The sequence below is a fragment of the Podarcis erhardii genome (assembly GCF_964252035.2).
Source record: "Podarcis erhardii genome assembly, chromosome: 17".
Taxonomy (NCBI): domain Eukaryota; kingdom Metazoa; phylum Chordata; class Lepidosauria; order Squamata; family Lacertidae; genus Podarcis; species Podarcis erhardii.
The window spans coordinates 28,356,161-28,377,534 of record NC_138515.1 but is presented as its reverse complement, the minus strand read 5'-3'; the positions used below and the strand labels follow the sequence as shown (position 1 = coordinate 28,377,534).

At 48.8% G+C, this 21,374-nt stretch overlaps 2 protein-coding genes across 2 annotated transcripts in view; one reads left to right on the top strand and one right to left on the bottom strand.

Annotated features, from left to right (window-relative positions):
* Positions 1 to 21,374, bottom strand: part of LOC309332051 (low-density lipoprotein receptor-related protein 2-like) — a 218,584-nt gene that overhangs the window by 124,099 nt on the left and 73,111 nt on the right. The gene's annotated exons all lie outside the window — the stretch shown is intronic.
* The window catches only part of MFHAS1 (multifunctional ROCO family signaling regulator 1), a 61,560-nt gene continuing 43,876 nt past the window's right edge, over positions 3,691 to 21,374 (top strand). Inside the window, exon 1 of the mRNA XM_081844832.1 lies at positions 3,691 to 7,327. Coding sequence (XP_081700958.1) covers positions 4,000 to 7,327 — 3,328 coding nt within the window. The 5' untranslated portion in view covers positions 3,691 to 3,999. The remainder of the gene's footprint in view (positions 7,328 to 21,374) is intronic.

Below are 21,374 nucleotides of genomic sequence, written 5' to 3'. Positions count from 1 at the left end.
CTGTGCAGGTCATGTTCCTGTAGTTTGTAATCCCTGAGATTTGGGTGGATTACAAATTAAGTTCCGTTGTATTTCCAGAATGTTTTAATTTGGGATGAAAATACTCATTTCCCATCAAAGCCCTGAAGTGACCCCCTGTCAAAAATAAAGATATTTACACCCACTGTATTAATGCTGTAAGGGACTTTTTTATGGGTCATTATGACAGGTGGTGGAGGAAGCGAGCCGCATTCCAGTGAGTGAGCCTGTCCCTGGCTATAATACTGGTGTTAGCCCTCTCACTGGTCAGAGCTGAAGGAGTTAAGGGGCAGAGGGTTTAGGAGAGGGAGGCTAGGAAGATGAAACAGGTTGAAAAGGCAACTGAAACCAGCTTAAGTTATATTGCTTTTCAAAACTATTGGGATTTTTTTATAGACTAAATGAAGGGATTTCACTCTTCTGAAATTCATTATTTACAACTTTAAAAAGGGGCACAGGTAATTTTTACCTGTGATCTCTGCGGTGGTTGATTTAAAATACTGTGCACATATATCTTAATCAGGTATCTGTCCCTAAAAAGTGTTAACAGGGCATTGAATTTTAAATTAAAAGGAAACTGAAGGAAAATAGAAGATCAAAGAAGACTTAATCCTAATAACACAGGGACAGTAAATTGTAGACAGATGATGGACCTTTAGAAAGTTTAGCCAAGCAAAGTTTAAATTGAAAACTCAGAAAAATACCAAGATGGAGATTTTAAAGAGAATCAAGAAAATCAAATGGAAAAGCCAAGAGAAAATGAAGATAAATGAAGGATGAAAAGTGGAAGCACATGAAAGGGCACATGGATATGAAGTCCGCTTAAAGAAGAGGGAAGATGAGTAGGGAAAATAGAAGGCTTTTCTTTTAAAAGGCAACTAGAGAAGTCATTTCATGAAGGGAAAGTTGGGGTTTTTGTTGCTGAAGCTGGAAATGTGCATGTGGAGGGGGGGAAAGCATAGAAGACAAGGAGAGGACAAAGCCATTCCTTCTAATTTCATATGGGCTCAGGTTGCCTTGGAAGGAGAGAAAGACAGGTAAGTTTAAAAATTGCTGAAAAGGCAAATAAAGCATTTTGAAGATGAACCTGCTGATGGAGACTGGAGAGTGACTGCTCAGGGACATTGCAAGTCCAGGATCAATGAAAAAGGATGAATAGTCAGTCTAGTGAGGAGTGTGGCCTGGGAAGAACTGTGCATGAGGGCAAGGTGTCACCTGAAAAGAGTCCCGAGGGCCAGAAAAGAGATTCTGGAGAGCCACATTTAAGCCCTTCACCTGAGGCTCCCATACCTGGACTAAAGGAGCACCGACATGATCAATATGGACTTCAAGGGCAGTCTAGGAGTAGCCACAATGGCATCATCCACAGAATCATAGAATTGCAGAGTTGGAAGGGACCCTGAGGGTCATCTAGTCCAACCCTCCTGCGATGCAGGAATCTCAGCTAAAACATCCATGACAGGTGGCCATCTAACTTCTGCTTCAAAACCTCCAAGGAAGGAGAGTCCACCACCCTTCGAGAGAATCTGTTCCACAGCCTAACAGCTCTTACTGTCAGAAAGTTCTTCCTAGACTTAGTCAGAAAGGCCTCTATGACTGCTTGGGAGAGGAGGAGCCTTAGAAGGCAGGGACCATCAGTCCTGACAACTACTCCACAGGGGCAAGACATACTGGGAAGTGTCACTGAGCTGTATGTTTATTTCCTTGAATAAAAAGTTGAGCACTGCCAACTGGCCTTTCTTCTTTGTGCTGACCTGCATCCCTGACAACCCTGGCCCTTTGTTTTTCCCCTGGTTGTGGGAAGTGCCGTTTGACCCTAACTTTACTTAGGCAGGAGAGATTATTGGTCAGGTCCCCGGGTGTCCTGGTAGTTGTCCACCATAAAGGAAAGCTGTAGCTCAGTGGGCAGAGCACATGCTTAGCATTTAGAAGGACCTGGGTTCAATTTCTGGCATCTCCAGGTACGGGTGGGTCCAACTCGCAATATCCTTTGATATGATCACCTGATGAAAATCTTGGCATATTGCAGAGATGGCAAAAGGGATGGCACTGTTAAAACATACAAATTTAGAATATTTTAAGGAAGACTGGGAACCCTTTCTAGTCTAAATAAAAGGTTATTATTTCCCCTATTGAAGGATCACAGCACATCATCAGTGGATGTTCACAGACATATCTCAGCCTGAACTACGGTAACCTCACAAGGCTGCTGGGGTGAGGTAGAATGTGAGCTCCTTGGAGGAAGGGTTAGCGAAAGAGAAAGCGTAAAGTAAATAGACACCTGTGTGAACCTTGATCTCTAATAGTTAACTGCTATCTTTTCTTCCTCCACAAGGAAATGGGAATAGAACCAAGAGAACTCAAGAAGCTTGGGTTGGGCAGTGTAGAGAGGGACAAGGAGGTGAGGCCATTGTCTTAACTGCAGTAGTGAGCCCATGTTGCTCTCATTTATTTCAGTAGTGCTGGTGTCGGGGACCTTTGGGCTGCCAGATGTTGCTGAACTTCGGTCCCCATCATCACTGGTCACTGCACATACTGGGGCTGATGGGAGCTGTACTTCAGCAACACTAAGCAGGCCAAAGGTTCCCCCACATTGGCAGTTAAGTATTGTTCCTGAGAATTGCCCCCATGGATTGAACCAGTTCACAATCGCACACAGAGAGAGGTATGGAGCGCTCCCTGAAATGAATTTAAAAGCTCTCAACTTTTACTAAATGGTTGGCTCTGCCTTGCATGTGTGAATGGATGGCACTGTGGGTTAAACCACAGAGCCTAGGACTTGCCGATCAGAAGGTCGGCAGTTCGAATCCCTGTGACGGGGTGAGCTCCCATTGCTCAGTCCCTGCTCCTGCCAAGCTAGCAGTTCAAAAGCACATCAAAGTGCAAGTATATAAATAGGTACCGCTCCGGCGGGAAGGTAAACGGCGTTTCCGTGCACTGCTCTGGTTCGCCAGAAGCGGCTTAGTCCTGCTGGCCACATGACCCAGAAGCTGTACGCCGGCTCCCTCGGCCAGTAAAGCAAGATGAGCGCCGCAACCCCAGAGTCGGCCACAACTGGACCTAATGGGCAGGGGTCCCTTTACCTTTACCTTAATTATCATTATCTTCTTTACACAGATGGAACTTTCACATTGCAGCACTCCAGTCCCCGGAACACCCTGGCTTCCTGCAGGTCTGAACCTTAGGTGACGTCAGGAATGCCAACTTGAATAAAATATGAGGGGGGGGGAGCAGGTAAGCCCCACCCCACCTAATCAATCATAGGACATGCATGGGCATAGCCAGGGGAGAAGGGGGCAGCTGCCCCCTTAAATCAATAAAAATACTTAACTGCGGTTCTGCCCCCCACATAAAGCCTGCCCCCCCAACATAAATCCTGATACACCATTTGAATGGCAGTGAGCATCAGCTGGGGGGCTGGCACCCCCCCAATATTTTATGGGGGGGCTAAGGGACCTTGGCCCCTCGGAGTTGCCTCCTTTGGGTGAGGACGGCCAGCCTTGTTCATGGAGGCGAGCCGGCAGCAAAGGGAAGCGAGGCAAAGCTGGCGCTCCCGGCTGGCGCGCCCTTTCCTCCTGCAAGGGCGGCTCCGACCAGGCGTGCCCTGACGTGCCGAGGGGCGGCGCTGCTGTTGCCGCCGCCGCCGCCGCCGCCGCCACGGGCACCTCCTCCAGTTTCCTCCCCTCAGTCCCGGTTCGGGAATCCGCCGGCGCCGCCTTGCTGGGAGCGGCCGCCCAGGAGAAAGGATGCTCCTCCGGGCGCGGCGGCGGAGGAAGAGGCGCGGCGGACGGGCCATCCCTGCGGGGGCCAGCCTTGCCTAGCGCAAGAGGCGCGCAGCCTCCTCCATGGCGAAGCCCCGCGCTACGTTGCAGCGGCGAGGCCCGGCTTGCGGCGGGGAGCCCGGCGGCGGGGGCGGCGCTGGTGCCCGGGCCCATCTTTCCTCTCGCCTCGGGGCGCCCTAAGGACGGCGGCGGCGGCGCTATGGCCGAGACGGAGCGGCCGGAGGAAGCGGCCCGGCTGTGGCGAGACGCCGCCCTGCGCGCCGGCAAGCTGCGGCGCGACCTCGGGCAGCTGGAGCTGGGCTCCCGGGAGGAGAGCGGCCCGCAGGCAGAGCCGGAGCCCAAGTCCGCGCTGCTGCAGCCCCAGCCGCCGGAGCAGGAGCCGCCGTCGCCGCTGGAGACGCTGAACCTGAGCGGGCGCGGCCTGGAGGAGCTGCCCGAGGGCTTGTGCGCCGCCGTGGGCAGCAGCCTGAGCGCGCTCTCCATGCGCAGGAACCGGCTGGCCAGGCTGCCCTCGGCCGCCGCCCTGGGGCACCTGGGCCGCCTGGCCGAGCTCGACCTGAGCCACAACCGCCTGCGCTCCCTGCGCGACGACGGCCCGGCGCTGGCGCTCCTGCGCGGGCTGCGCAAGCTCAGCCTCAGCCACAACCTGCTGGGCGCCGGCGGCGACGGAGCGCTGCCCGACGCCTTGGGCGAGCTGCGGCAGCTGGAGGAGCTGGACTTGAGCTTCAACCGCCTCAGCCGCCTGCCCGGCGAGGCCCTGGCCCGCCTGCAGCAGCTGCGCGCCCTCGACGTGGACCACAACCAGCTTCCCGCCTTCCCGCCGGCGCTGCTGGCGCTGGGCTCCCTGGAGGAGCTGGACTGCTCCGGCAACCGGCACCTGCGGGCCCTGCCCGAGGGCATCGCCGCCCTGCGGCGCCTGAAGATCTTGTGGCTCAGCGGCACAGGCTTGGCTGCCCTGCCCGAAGGCTTGTGCCAGCTAGGGGCCCTGGAGAGCCTCATGCTGGACGGGAACCGCTTGAGAGGCCTGCCCGCCGGGTTTGGCGGCCTGCAGCGCCTCAAGATGCTGAACCTCTCCTCCAATCTGCTAGCCGACTTCCCCGCAGCTGTGCTGGCCTTGCCTGGCTTGGAAGAGCTGTACCTGAGCCGCAACCAGCTCACCCTGCTGCCCGCTGGGCTGTGCCAGCTGAGCCAGCTGCGGACCCTGTGGCTGGACAACAACCGCATCCGCTACCTGCCCGACTCCATCGTCCAGCTGCATCACCTGGAGGAGCTGGTCCTGCAGGGCAACCAGATTGCCATCCTGCCCGAGGGCTTTGGCCAGCTCAACCGCATCAGCCTCTGGAAGATCAAAGACAACCCTCTGATTCAGCCACCCTACGAGGTCTGCATGAAGGGCATCCCTTACATCGCGGCCTACCAGCAGGAGCTGGCCCACTCCCAGCCTGCCCTCAAGCCCCGGCTCAAGCTGGTCCTGATGGGCCTGAAAAACGCAGGCAAGACCCTCCTGAGGAAGTGTCTCGTGGAGGACGAGGACGAGGGACAAGGGCATGGAGAGCTGTCCTTCGCTGCCGCCTGCAAGGACGCTGGGAGAGCTCGGACCAAGGGGTGCTTCATGCAGACCCTAAGAGACCTGCCCCCTCAGCCTCTTTCCCCCAAAGCACAGCCACACTGTCGCCCCATTGTCGAGCAGCCAGAGGCTTCCCCTTTGCCAGCTTCGACCCTGAAATGTTCCCATTTGGGATGTATCTCCGGTGAGCAGTGGGACATGCTTTTCTACCCTTCCCCGAAAGCTGCTGGGCAGACCCAGGTGGGATGTTTTGCTGCTGAGTGGCAGGACGATGCTCCGCTGGCCCCGTCACCAAAAATAAATGGGGAGGCGCACTTAGGATATTACCCTCCCCTATGGCCCATTATGCCCCCAGCTCCCTACGCAGCAGGGTTGCCAGGCAGCAGCAAAGGCATAGAGGTGACCGACTGGACTGCCGATGTGGAAAGAGGCCTGACTTTCATTGTGTACGAGCTGGCGGGAGACCCAAGTTACGACGTGATCCAGCCCTTCTTCCTCTCTCCGGGAGCCCTCTATGTGCTGGTGGTGAACCTGAGCACTTATGTGCCGCAGTGTTTTTATCCCTCCGTGGGGCACTTCCTTCACTGGCTGGGGGCAAAGGTGCCACATGCTGTGGTGTGCATGGTTGGCACCCACGCTGACCTGTGCGCTGAACGGGAGGTGGAAGAGAAGTGCTTAGACATCCACCGCCAGATTTCCCGGCAGGAGAAGTGCGACTACGAGGGCCTCCAGAGTCTGGCCCAGCAGGTAGACGAAGCCCTGGGCCAGGATTTCGACCTGCGCTGCTCCAGCCCCCACGTCGCCTTCTATGGGGTGTCGGACAAGAACCTGCGGCGCAAGAAAGCTCAGTTCCAGTATTTGCTCAACCACCGGCCGCAAATCCTTTCCCCGGTGCTGCCTATCAGCTGCTGGGATTGCTGCCAGGTACGCCGCTTGCGAGAGAAGCTCCTTTCGGTAGCCGAGCATAGAGACATCTTTCCCAATTTGCACCGGGTTCTGCCAAGGTCCTGGCAGGTGCTGGAGGAGCTCCACTTCCAACCGCAGGCTCAGCAGCTGTGGCTCAGCTGGTGGGACTCGGCTCGGCTTGGCCTGCAGGCAGGGCTGACTGAGGACCGTCTCCAGAGCGCTCTTTCCTATTTGCACGAGAGCGGCAAGCTGCTCTACTTTGAGGAGCACCTCACCCTTCGGGAATACGTTTTCCACAACTTGCCCAGGCTCATTGACATCCTCAACGTCTTCTGCCAACGGGATGCCACGGTCTTGCTCCAGAAACTGCTTGGCAATGCCCACGTGGACGAGCTGAAGGCCACTCAGCTCCACCACTATGTGGAAGGCTTTTTGCTCCACGGGCTTCTCCCCGCCCATGTCATTCACCTGCTCCTCAAACCCCACATCCAGAGCAGAGAGGACCTGCAGCTGATCTTGGAGCTGTTGGAGAAGATGGGTCTCTGCTACTGCGTCAACAAGCCCAAGTCCAAGCCCTTGAACGGGGCGACGGCATGGTACAAGTTCCCTTGCTATGTGAAGAACGAGATGCCCCATGCAGAGGCCTGGATCAATGGCTCCAACCTGGGTGGGCAGTCCTTTGTTGCTGAACAGCTGCAGATTGAGTACAGCTTCCCCTTCATCTTCCCACCGGGGCTCTTCGCCCGCTACAGCGTCCAGATCAACAGCCACGTGGTTCAGCGGTCTGATGGGAAATACCAGATCTATGCCTACAGGGGGAAGGTACCTGTCGTAGTAAGTTACAGACCTGCCAAAGGCACCCAGCAGCCAGATACTTTGTCTATCGCTAGTCATGCATCCTTACCAAATATATGGACAGCCTGGCAAGCCATAACCCCACTAGTGGAAGAACTGAATGTCTTGCTTCAAGAATGGCCAGGCCTCTACTATACTGTGCATGTCCTCTGTTCCAAGTGCCTTAAAAGAGGGTCGCCCCACCCGCATACTTTCCCAGGTAAGAATATTTTAATGCTCAGGTGTTTCTTTTGTGTGTGTGTGTGTGTGTGTGTGTGTGTGCGCATGCGTGCGCTACTGGGTTACTATCGAGTGTGCGCATGTAATTGCCTCGTAAGCGGGTGGGTAGATAGGTGCAAGCTGTCTTTCTGCAGCCGCTTGCCAAAAGATGATGCAGGTAATCTCACCTGGAAAGCTGACTACTGCCAGGTGAGAGAGGTTACCCCAGGATAAGTTTGCTTACCTATTTGTGCTCCGTGTTCCATTCTGCCAAGCAGCGAGGAATCTTTGCACTTCTCTGTTCCCCCCAGATTTCTGGCCAGGGTTGAAAATGTCAAATTCTCCCTTGGCGCTTGGCAGAACAACACAGGATTCACTTGCACTTTGACGTAGGCGGTGAAATTCTTACTACTGTATGATGGTGCAAATAAGTCCATACAGACGATCAGAATACACCCCCAGCGAACTCTGTTGCCATGAAGCATATTAGTCATCCGTATTTTCCAGTCAAGTGATAAGTTGGTGTTTTGTGAACATATGTGGTTAAAATGGCTGTCTGCATCTTGGCCGAATAAGAGTGATACCTGGCGTATTTTTATAGCCTCACTTTGTCAGCAGCATGCACCCTTGTCACAATTATGTCACTTGGCCAAAGGATCATCTGCTCCCACCCATTGCTGTGTTTAGCATCGTGAAAAAAATCCCCCCTCTGCCTCCCTTTGTGCAGCTTTTGCATACGCTGATGTACAAAACAGCCAAAGGAACTGATTTACTTCTGCTGGCTCCTGTACGTGTTTTCATAGAGAGTTCATGTTTGTTTCTTCATTAGATTCCGTATTCTGTTCTTCCTTCAGTCAGGTTGGCAACTTCCTATGTGTGCGGCATGTGTGTGCTCGCTCACATATGTTGAGGCTTTGAATCTTAACAAGCCTCCAGAAGCAACCATAGATTGCGGCCAGCCAAGTGTTTGGTATTCTCCCTGCCCGCCCACCACTCCCGCCCCTGCCTGCGACTAAATGCTGAGTATTGAAAAAAAGGGGGGGGGGGAGAGGACTTGGGAAAGCCACAATAGATGGTTGGTGGGCCTGTGCGTTGTGCAGACCTGATGAATAGTATGTGGATGTATTCTTAATACTTTGGAATACTTGCAAAGCAAGTATTGATTTAGGGGATGTGTTTCAATCGTTGGCTTTTAAGATAACCCCCCCCCCAATAATATCTGATGTTAGAATTTTCGTCAAAATTGCCTGTAAGTGGAGAAAACATTAGGTGGAGGTGATTGCTTTTTTGGTTTCTTAATGTTGACAGTGGCCAACAAGAAGGATTACTGCATATGGCATTTATATTCATCCCTCTTTCCCCTCAAGTCTGGTAGGTTTCTGTGTTGTTTAAATAGAAATGTTGACCAGAGGCAATATTGGGGGCGCCCTCTATGGGAAGCTGTGCCTCTCTCAAACCGCATCAGTTATCTTAAAGATAATGGGCCGGATCCAGCTATGTAGGTGTGCTCGTGGGAGGCAGGGCAACACATTCTGCTAGTGCAGGGCGGCCCAACTTTTCATCCCAAGTGGGCCGCAAGAGTATGGAACCAACGGGCTACACTTTGCCATGTCATGCTCCCCCCAACAAGGCCAGCTTCCCAAAGCCCAGCATATCTCTTACCCGGCTTTGGGAAGGTGGTACAAGGGGCATCAAATGTTGCCAAGGGCCGCCAAAAAGGCCTCGAAGGTTAAGTGTTGGATCACCTTGCCCTAGTGAAACAGAGCTCCCTGCAGCCCCTGGGTGCCATCCCAGATCGGCTCTGGGTGTCTGGAGAACTCCTAGAACACCATGGAGGACAGAGCGGGGAGATTGTTCTGTTGGGCAAGCTGAAATGTTTGCACTGGTGGAGCCATTAGAGGAGTACAACAACATGGAATTCCTCCTAAGCTATTGTGCAGTCGTACACCGGCAATCCTGAAAACTGTTCAGGTTTAGTCTCCTTTTAACTGTGTCCTAGCTTGCTTTATCCCCATAGAATTCAGAGGGAGCCACTGAAAAGACATTCAGGCCCTGTTTGGATAAACTTGTCCGGGGTTCTTTCCCCCCCGCTATGACACTAGCCAGTGATGTGGAGCAGAAAATAACCCCAGCAGACTTCCATGGAAAAAATTCTATTTCATAAGTCAAATAGCAGCAGTGAATGGATGTCAGCTGATAATAAAATATTTGAAAATACAATATGTGAAACTTGACCGTTTCAAAGTTTTCAGCTTTGTTTACTAAATGCAGGAAAAATAAGAAAAATAATAAATTAGTAGCAATGAATGGATGTCAAATGAAAACACAATATTTGAAAATACAGTATTTGAAACTTGACAGTTTCTTAGTTTTCAGTTTTGTTTAGGACATCTGAATTTTTTGGAGTGAAAACTGAAAATTTTATAGTGCACTTTGCCCTAGGAAAAGTCTCCCGATTCAAGCTTTTTTCCAGAAAGTTTGCATCACTGCAAATGTCCTTTAAGCAGAGAGGCAATTAAGGAAAAAAACGATGCACTGGTTTGCTGGAATGATTTCTTCCTTAATTATGAAAGCTACTTCCACTGTTGTGGTCCCCTCTGAGCCCCAGCAAACAGTGACTCGTGAGTCACTCACTGCAAGAGAGAGTTGCAAAATGACGGCCTCGCTCTCCTCCCCTAGTCTAGGTTTCAATTGTGGGAGCAGGCGAGGGGACAGCCAACACAAAGAGATTGTGCTTGCGGTGGTGATTCACAGCTTCTCTTCAGTGTGATAGCTGGAGACTTTCTGATGATGGTTTGTTTTGAATTCATTACTTGTGTGTAACCAGTTGATACTTTCCTGCTTTAGTAATGCAGACTTGAGTCAGAACGCCGGAAGAGTATTTTTGGCAGGAGGAGCGTATGTTGGCATAAAATCAAGTCAAACTTCTGACCTTAATAAGCAATGTGTTTATGGGACTTTTCTTTCAAGAAAGTACTTGGGAATGTACTTCATAAAGATGGAGGGAGGGGGGGATGAGTTAATTTCACTCTTATTCAAATGTGTGTTTTGGCTCGTTTGCGTTTTTCTTAGACTGTGGTTAGTTTTTGCTGCTTGCTGCTGCTGCTTCTACATACCTGGAAATAAGCACCAGTAGAAGTCATTTCAGAGGATGCAGTGGTCAGATTCATGACATAAAGCTTGCTCTTTCCTGCATCTCTTAATGCACTAGGCCCCTGTTGATTTGCAGGGTGAAGCTCGTAGGTTAGAGTTTCTGCTGTCAGCATAACAGGGTCAGTCAGGGTTGCCCATAGCAAATCTGATGCAGCAAGTTCTTTTATATTATCTCCAAAAGGTGGGACTTCACAGTTTCCTCCACAGCAGTCTTGTGATTCTGCGAGAGAGAGAGCAGCCAATGTCTGGTAGATTTTCTGTGCTTCTCAGTGCTTTTTTCCCCTGGCGGTACACGCCGATACACAATACTGGCACCTTTTTTCAACAGCTTAAAGTAGGAGAGCAATGACTAGTAAAGCTAAAGGGACCCCTGACCATTAGGTCCAGTCGTGCCCGACTCTGGGGTTGCGGCGCTCATCTCGCTTTATTGGCCGAGGGAACCGGCGTACAGCTTCTGGGTCATGTGGCCAGCATGACTAAGCCGCTTCTGGAGAACCAGAGCAGTGCACGGAAACGTTACCTTCCCTCCAGAGCAGTACCTATTTATCTACTTGCACTTTGACGTACTTTCGAACTGCTAGGTTGGCAGGAGCAGGGACCGAGCAACGGGAGCTCACCCTGTCGCGGGGATTCGAACCGCCGACCTTCTGATCGGCAAGCCCTAGGCTCTGTGGTTTAACCCACAGCGCCACCCGCGTCCCAGAGCAATGACTAGCGGCTGCAAAATCATATTCACCTTGGAAGTGCTTCCAGGATCCCCTATCCCTCCTTCCCACCTTCTCCAATTTCTTAGCATTGCTGGTCATGAACACCACACTCCACCCAGTTGTCACTCAACCAATCCTATTGCCAGAAATTAACCCCAGCCCTGGCCTCAGCTGCCTTCTCAGACCACTCAAATTTGGCCAATGTGAGAGATTGTTATAGGTGACTAACGACTGGTTTCTTGGTGGATGGGTGAGCAGGTGAGAAGCAGTGACTGGCAACTCTGCAAGCCTATGGAGGCATGATTTGCAAAGGCGGGAGGTGCCAGCAGCCAATGAGCTTTGAGAACAGAGCGGAGGGGGTTGAGGGAAATAGGCTATGTGAGAAAGGCACTTCCTGTGCCTCGTCCCACCACACAGACACAGTCCCCCCCCCTTTTCCTGTCCTCTTGCGCGGCCATGTCACCAACGGAGACTGCGGCTGCTGCATGCACAGGAGCTCGCCTCAGCTGGCTAGTGGGAGCGCTTCTTTTGGGAGTGAGGTGGGTGTGCCTTTGAGTGGTACACTAAGTACCGGCACCGTTTTTCTGGGGGGGGAAATGCATTGGAGCTTGTGTTCTTGCCTGTCATTATTTAACACAGGGCAATCAATGTACTGGGTGCTTTAGTGAGCAATACCTCTGGTTGCGCTGTGGGTTAAACCACAGAGCCTAGGACTTGCCGATCAGAAGGTCGGCGGTTTGAATCCCCGCGACAGGGTGAGCTCCCGTTGCTCGGTCCCTGCTTCTGCCAACCTAGCAGTTCGAAAGCACATCAAAGTGCAAGTAGATAAATAGGTACTGGTCTGGCGGGAAGGTAAACGGCGTTTCCATGCGCTGCTCTGGTTCACCAGAAGCGGCTTAGTCGTGCTGGCCACATGACCTGGAAGCTGTACGCCGGCTCCCTCGGCCAATATAGCAAGATGAGCGCCGCAACCCCAGAGTCGGTCACCACTGGACCTAATGGTCAGGGGTCCCTTTACCTTTACCTTTAATCAATGTACTGGGTGCTTTAGAGAGCAATTCAGTGGTACCTCTGGTTACGAACGGGATCCGTTCCAGAGGCCCGTTCGCAACATGAAAAGAGCGCAACCTGAAGTGCCATATCTGCACAGGTGCGCGGTGCGATTTGGCGCTCGTGCGCATGCGTGAAGCGCGATTTAGCACTTCTGCGCAAGCGGCAGAACCCGGAAGTAACCCTTTCTGGTACTTCCGGGTAGTCGTGGGACGTAACCTGAAAGAACGTAACATGAAGCAAACGTAACATGAGGTATGACACTGATGACAGTTCTTTGCCCTCAGGGTGGTCACAATCTGAGTACAGTGGTACCTCGGGTTACATACGCTTCAGGTTACAGACTCTGCTAACCCAGAAATATTACCTCAGGTTAAGAACTTTGCTTCAGGATGAGAACAGAAATCGTGCTCTGGCGGCGCGGCAGCAGTGGGAGGCCCCATTAGCTAAAATGGTGCTTCAGGTTAAGAACAGTTTCAGGTTAAGAACGGACCTCCGGAACGAATTAAGAACTTAACCCGAGGTACCACTGTATTGGCTGTGACAGAGACATCAATGATAACAAGGGGCAATAACTGAGAAAACACAGTTAAGAATCCCTTCAGCCCAATTCTATTTTCCTGCCATTCTTAAATTTATAGTATCTTGTTAACCAAGCCAATCATCCCATAAAGAAAATGAGCATCTGTTTGTGAGCAAAGTTCATTATCCCTCTCTAAAGCGCTTTTTGGAAATGGGTGCCCCCTCCAATTTGGCTTTCTGTTGATAGATACAAAAATTGCATCCAGGCACTAATAATTCTGCAGATAACTGCTAAACAAGATTTTAGTTTTAAGTATATGCGAACTACTGAAAATGTGAACCACGCTGCAATCATTCAAGGACAAGATGAGCCCTCTGAGCCCAGAGGATACTGATTAAAGGCTCTGCTATTTTCAGGTCACCTTCATCATTGGATTAAAAACATACAGATGAAGCCATCTTATGCCAAGTCAAACCACTGGACATCTAGCTCAGTGCTGTCGACAAAGACTGGGAACAACTTCCCTGGGTTTCAGGCAGGAAACATTTTCTACCTTACCTGGAAATGCTGGCAATTGAATCCTGGGGCTTTTAAAATGCAAAGTGCATGTTCTGCCAGTGAGCTAAAGCCCTTCCTCAAAGGTTACAGATTGCAGGGTCAGAGGAACTCCTTCCTGGGAAGAGATTGGTGAATTTCATATACCGTATTTTTCGCTCTATAGGACGCACCTTTTCCCCTCCAAAAATTAAGGCTTTAAACCTAGGTTAAGTCTGACAAGGAAAAGAGGCAAGGGAAATCACTTGGAGAAGAGCCTTGCATTTTCAAAGCTGGTGCTGCATTTAAAAACTGTTTTCTGGGGAGCCATTATTACGTGGCATTGGAGTGTTGCAGTACAGAAAACCCTAGAGCAGGGAGTGGCTAACAGTGCTAGAAACTCAGGTATAAAAGTTTGGCACCAAATGGCTCGTTAAACCAGGGTTACAGCCGCCAAAACGGAATGCCTGGTTGCCATTTTTGGGCCAGACAGCTCAAAAGACACATTTTTCAGTATGAATAAAAAAAATTCCTTCCAGTAGCACCTTAAAGACCAACTAAGTTAGTTCTAGGTATGAGCTTTCGTGTGCATGCACACTTCTTCAGATACACTGAGACAGAAGTCACCAGACCCTTCTATATAGTGAGAAGGTGGGGAGGGGTATTACTCAGAAGGGTGGTGGGAATGGGTGATTGGCAGATAGCTGTGATGAGCCTGTTGACGACTCTTAACGACTGCAATAGGTCTTACAGGAAAAAGCAAGGGGTGAGAAGGTGAAAAATGGCTTGTCATGTATAATGAGATAAGAATCCAATGTCTTTGTTCAGACCAGGTCTCTCCATGGTTTTAAGTTTGGTAATAAGTTGCAATTCAGCAGCTTCTCTTTCCAGTCTATTTCTGAAATTCCTTTGTAATAGAACAGCTACTTTGAGATCTTGTATAGAATGTCCTGGGAGATTGAAGTGTTCTCCTACTGGTTTCTCTGTCTTGTGATTCCTGATGTCAGATTTATGTCCGTTTATCCTTTGGCGTAAGGTTTGGCCTGTTTGTCCAATATAGAGAGCTGAAGGACACTGTTGGCATTTGATGGCATACACAATGTTAGATGATGAGCAATTAAATAGTCCCGAGATGGTATGTGTGATGTTGTTGGGGCCAGTAATGGTGTTGTCCGGGTGTATGTGGCAGCAAAGTTGGCATCTGGGTTTATTGCAGGCTCTGGTGCCAGTGTCCATGTTAAGTCTGGTAGTAGTATTATTGTGGGTTAGGAGTTGTTTAAGATTGGGTGGCTGTCTGTAGGCAATGAAAGGTCTTCCTCCCAGAGCTTGAGAAAGAGAACTGTCATTGTCCAGGAGAGGTTGTAGATCTCTGATGATGCGTTGTACTGTTTTAACTTGGGAGCTGTATGTGATGACTAGAGGTGTTCTGTTATTTTCTTTTTTGGGTCTGTCTTGCAGCAAGTTCTCTCTGGGTATCAGTCTGGCTCTGTTGATCTGTTGTCTAACTTCATCTGCTGGGTATTTTAGTTCTAAAAAGGTTTGCTGTAGATCTCTTAGGTGAGAGTCTCTGTCTGTAGAATTTGAACAGATGCGGCTGTAACGTAGTGCCTGGCTATATACAATGGACTGTTTGGTATGTTTGGGATGGTAGCTAGAGGCATGTAGATATGTTTGTCGGTCAGTTGGTTTACGGTATAAGGTGGTGTCTAAGCACCCATCCTGTATTTTCAGTATGACTTATTGGTTCCTGAAATTTACTCTGTGCAGATAAAATATAATTTTACAGGATGCATTGCTAGTATGTGAAAACAGTCAAGATCCAAGGATCCCCAGGCATGCACCTCCAGATGGTGATGTCATGTGCCATCCTGGTGAACGGGCATCTTCGCTTGGTCACAAGGGGTCAATAGCCAGCTGCAAAATGAATTTTGAACACCGGTGGCCCTCTAGTGTTGTTGAACTCTCTTTCCCACTATCCTTGATGTGTTAGCCATACTGCTGGGGTTTATGGGAGATGGAGTTCAACAGCCACAGGAGAGCCACAGGTTAGTTAGCACTGCCCTGTAGGAACAGTGTTACATGATAGGGTCACTGTGGGGAAAGCATATTAGCAAACTGGAATATTCAATGGGACCAGGGGCAGGGTGTGTGTGTGTGGATTTTAGGAAATGGTCAGAAAAGTTATTTTGAGCACCCTGATTAAGAACAATCTTCTATGTTAAAAAGACCACCTAATTTAGCGTTTATTTAAGGCCTGTTGAACTTGGGGTTCTGGTTTTAGGTATGCCTTGTGAATTTAAGAACACCAGACAGCGTGATGTGACAATAAAGGAGCATGCAGAAGATTACCGATGAGATAAGCACATTTCAGAGACTCTCTTGCATACCCCATTGAGGATTTGCATTGCTGTCTTTTTACAATTGTCTCATTGTGCATCTGAATATATTCTAGACTAAAGAATCTAATGCATGCTGTCTGAGTCACTGAGTGCGGCTTCCAGGATCTCCCCAGTCACCCGGATTATGGGAAGAGTAGTGGGTTAAGGAGTTAACTGATTGGTTAAGTGGTTTTTGAGAAAGTTCTGTAAAGTGTGGAATGGTTATTATAGTCCTAATCCCATTTAGTGACTAAAAGGGTAGGATTTAGGGTTTATGTTTCTTCCAGATTAATTAATTTGTGCTAAAGTCGTGGAATCTTGTGAACACCCCTCTTGAAATAGGCAGATTGTTTTCTAGTGTATGCTTATGTGGTTTGGCTCTGTTGAGACTCTAATAAAATTTTCTGTAAACAATTCCCTGAATTTGTGTTGCTGTCATATGCATCCTTGTTTGTTGACAAATCCTTCTGAAATCAGTGACGTTATTTCTTGAGTAAACGTGAATGAGATCTGATTGTTAGGAAACTAGCTCATAAGGGAGAAAGGTTCTAGCCTAGCCTTCAACCTGAATTGTTTTTCTACATGCAAAAAAGGTTCCTGGGCAGGTATCAAAACAACATGCAGAGGTATCAAATGTGCAGGTTTGATGTGCAAAGTTACAGGATTGTTGAGAGATAGAGACATTATTGTCAACAGTTGTGATCGTTTCTGAATTAGAGCATTGTGCTCACAATTTGTTCAGATACAACAGCAATGGAGGGGTGGGGAGACAGCATTGGCCTTTATGAAGCTACTTTGTTTGTTCAATTTATGAGGAACTGCATCTTTAGGAGAAGCTACGTCTGTTTTCTCCCAAATGAAAGCAATCAATGAAGTTGTTCATACTATATAGCTCATCTCAATCTTTAGAACTCGAGAATCCAGCCATTGCATCAGAGAGCTGACTATGAAATACAAGAAACATATTCTTCAAAAGTGTTTTGCTGCCTCTCATGGAAGAGGCATGGTACGGCAGAAGAACTAAACCTCTCCAAAGAGCCTCCATAATAGGCAAATACCACTATGAGTGAAAGGAGAAGAGGTCCAGTGGTACAAAGTACCATGCAGCTGGATGCTGAGGACTAAAAATATCTAGGAGAATGCTGGTCCTGTAATGTTAAAGATGCTGCTTTGAGGTCTAAAGGTGACACTGAACTATACTGATAAGAAAATCTCTTAGTTTTCAAGAGTCTAATCTACATTCCAAATATCACATGGTACAGGGCTCTCAGAAACAGGTATGTCAAAATAATTGATCCTACACAAACTACAGTGTCACGAAGAAGACTAGATTAAAAGGTATTATAGCTTTTTAAAATGTTAAATTCAGTATTATTGTAGAGTTAAAAATATTTTAGCATAATTTCCCCCAATTTGGAACATCAACTTCCATGTTTACTTTAAAGTGATAAACACAACACAATCCTGGAAGTCAGTCCAGTAGTGTTTAATCCCAAGTAAATGTGTTTAGGAATGCAGCCATCACAGTGTTTTTTAAACCCAAGTTTTGATCTTTGAAAAAGTGTTTGTTTACATTTCTAAGGTTGCACACCACTCACTACCTGCCTCAAGTACTCTTGTAAGATTAATTCTTTGCAACTCAAAATCCCTGGTGGCCCTACTAGTAATGTTTGAGCCACTGGAAGACTTCCCTGGGAGCAATTCCAGACCCCTGTGTTCCCCCTGCTCTTAGGACTTTCTCAAGTGTTTTGCTTGTCATATGGTATCAGTTAGAAGGAAATCATACTCCAGCCTTCCACTTTAAAACAAAAGATCCTAAAGAAATTTGCAAATGCCGTCACATATTTGCAATACTTAATGAGCTCGCGTTTACATTTGTGCTCCCAAACATGTTTAGTGGGGAGAGTGTAACCAGCCTTGTGTGACAGAATAGCGTCTGTTCTCGGTTGCTGGGTCAAGCAGTTGCATTGTTGATCATTTGTAAGTTTCAGCAGGAAGCTGGGAGACAGCATTTCCCCTGTTAATCCCTTCCCAACCAAAACTGCACTGGCTAGCTGTTACAGCCTAACTCTAGTGCACCCACCCCATCTTCAGTTGTTAAAAACATCTCGTTTTCCAATAACGTGAATGAGTCTGCACAAGTGTGAGGCGTGTATGCTTCTCTTCATTTGCATGCCACTGGAAGAGATCAGAAAGACATGCTTTTGATTTCAAACTAACCACAGTTTCCTGTGACATCCACACTCAGAGATAACTGGTTTCACTGTAGTTAGTGAAATAAACCAGGAGCAAGCATGATTTTATGTGCTGTTTTTTGTTGTTCTCAAATCAACTTATTTAGAGTAGGGGACCAGGGTAATGCCATGCTGTGTAGCATCAGTTGCCAACAATGCCCATATATGCCCATAGAGGCCTTTCCAACTAAGTGTAGGAAGAACTTTCTGACTGTAAGGCAGTGGAAGAGACTCTCTAGGAGGGCGGTGGACTCTCCTTCCTTGGAGGTTTGAAGCAGAGGTTGGATGGTCGCCTGTCATGGATGTATTTTGAGATTCCTGCATCGCAGGAGGGTGGGACTAGATGACCCTCGGGATCCCTTCCAACTCTGCAATTCTATGAATGATGCCACTGTGGCTACTTCTAGACCGCAAGCCTAAGCTGCCATCTTGTGTATGCTTCCTTGGGAGAAACTCCCACCAAATTCATCCGTGAAATTGAGCTTCATGGCTGCAACCCTAAGCATAGGAACAAAGGAAGCTGAATTAGGCTAGTGCTCCCATCTGGCTTTGTATCAATGACTGACAGTGTCTTTCTAAGGATTTCCTCCAGCAGCCATATCTGGAAATCTGTGACCTCCTACCTACAACACACACACTCCACCACTGTGTTATAGCTGTGCCCCCAAAGCACACTGGCCGGATCACTGGGACTTCCTTCTAAGCAGAGTTAGGGTCAAACTGCACTTCCTATGATCAGGGGGAAAACAAAGGGCCTAGCTGCCAGGGCTGGAGTCAGATGCAGGTCAGCACAAAGAAGCAAGGCCAGTTGTCAGTGCTCAGCCAACTTTTTATTCGAGGAAATGAACATATAACTCAGCGACACTTCCCAGTAGGTCTTGGCCCTGTGGAGCAGTTGTCAGGACTGAGGTCCCTGCCTTCTAAGGCACCTCCTCTCCCAACCAGTCTCAAACAGCACCTGAGCATCTCTGGCCTCTGTTCCACTCTCCTCATTATTCTGTGCCTTCTTGGAGACAAGGCTGGAGGGGAGCTTGTCGCAGCAGGAGAGGGAGACTCCCTGGATTCCTCATCAGTCTCTTGACGCCCCTCCTCTGCTTCAGCCTTGGAGTCTGAACTGCTTCCTTCCACGGGTTCTTCCTGCTCACCAAACTTTGTTGCCCCTTCAGCCTCCAGCTAGATTCTCTGAATTACAGAAATTGGCCTCTCTGCTTATAATGGCCACTGACACATGGCTTTAAAAAAGAAAAGAAAGAGGAGACTGATTTGCAAATGCTGTATATAGATGCACATTTAAAAATGATTACTACCCTACTGAGTCATACAAAGTAGACCCATCGGTTTCGGTGATTCTGAGTATGAATTAGCTGGATGCATTATTTTTCTCTTGAGTATGACTAATGTTAGATATCACCCTATAATTTTTAGAGGAATACATCACATCTCACTGTAGTGGGGAGGACCAGGGCCTGTGTGCATGGGCTCAGTCTTCTGCCAAGGGGCTGGCTGCTGACGGGCAGTTCCTGGGCCCCTGCTTTCCTCCTTTACTTTTAACCCAGATTTGGAATGGACAGCCATTCAAATAGAGGTCATCAGACAGAGAACGGCCACCTGTCTTTATCCTAACCTTCTGATAGCCCTTCAAATGGACACAAGTCTTCTCCAAAGGAGGACACTGACCTGCTTGTTCTGCTAATGTGTGCATGTGGTACCAGTTGCTCTGTTATTGAGACCTTGTCCATTTTCCACATAATTTAAATAGGCTGCATTTTTGGGAGTGCGTGTTGCTTCCTAAACAAAGATGTCAAATTAGACTCACTTTAGAAAAGTACTAGGGGAGTAGAACTCCTTTAGTACCTGGGAATGCTAGGATAGGAAGCACCCACATGATCCAGCCTATCTCGACACACCTGGTGATGCATCAGGGGAGCATCATTAGAGCAGCAGGCACAGTGCACAGGTTGCTTGAACTGGTCCTTAGATGCCATGGCGGAGTTCAGAACCAAGCTTATTCACTGAAATCCCCACCCAAAAACACTCCCATGCTAATACTTTGGGAAGTGAGGGATATAGGGGAAAATAGAGGGCCATGATGGTTGCATTAGAAGTTAGCGAGGACACCGCAGGGACTTGAACCCTGTCCTGGAAACCTTGAAGGTGGTGCTTGAAATGGTCCTTTGGTGCAACGGTGGAGTTAAGAATCAAGCTCAGTCACTGAAGTCACCACCCTCCCATGCTAATACTTTGGCTTAAGAAAAAGGAGCCAATTGTTATTTGGGCAGTGTGGGATAGAGAGGGATAGAGAGACAGAGAGGGATAGAGAGATAGAGAGGGATAGAGAGGGATAGAGAGACAGAGAGAGATAGAGAGGGATAGAGAGACAGAGAGGGATAGAGTGAGTTAGCAGTTGCATTGGAAGTAAGCATGGACACCACAGGGATTTGAACCCCGTCCTGGCAACCAGGAGCGCCGACCGCCAGTGCCTTTTGCTTTTTTTTTGAGCAATGCAACAAGGGGAAAAGCAAAACCTGAGAGAACATTCTGTGAATGTTCTGTGAATGTTCTCTCAGGAAAAAGAAAAACCTTAAGAGTTATGAAGAAATCTGCTGCAACGGGCTTCCACTTCTGACGAGTCAGGGACTGCAACCTGAAAGAGTCTTAGCAGAGAACAATGTTAGTGCAAAAAGTTGCAGATGGAACACGATAAGAGATTTCTTCCCTAGTCAAGCAAGGGGTACTGACCTAAATATCCTTGAACAATGGAATACCATTTTGACTGCCATTTTTGTCTGAAGCTGGATGAGCCATTGATCTTTGTTGTTGTTGTTTAGTCGTTTAGTCGTGTCTGACTCTTCGTGACCCCATGGACCAGAGCACGCCAGGCACTCCTGTCTTCCACTGCCTCCCGCAGTTTGGTCAAACTCATGCTGGTAGCTTCGCGAACACTATCCAGCCATCTCGTCCTCTGTCGTCCCCTTCTCCTTGTGCCCTCCATCTTTCCCAACATTAGGGTCTTTTCCAGGGAGTCTTCTCTTCTCATGAGGTGGCCAAAGTATTGGAGCCTCAGCTTCAGGCCATTGATCTAGAGGGGCACAAAAGAGAGATAAAATTCAGGCTTCAATCTCTGCCATTAAGCTTGGCATGTGGAAAGAGGAAAGATTGCTCAATGCTCACCCTTTTGTTTGTCCATTTGACTTCATGTGTCTGGCAGCTCCTTCTGTTGGTCTGCGATCTAAAGTCACTAGTTTATCTACCAGCAGGTGAGCCTCAATGTGGTGACACGGAATAGGGCCTCTTCTGACATATACAGAAGAATCCTTTGCCGTAAAAAGTCGCAAACCGTCTTGCCGCAACCTTAAAACGAATGAGGAATCACAGAGTACCATTTTGACTAGATATTGCCTCCCTAGTCAAGCAAGGGATACTCACCTTGATGTGGTTCAGTCAAAGAGTGCCATTTTGACAGTCATTT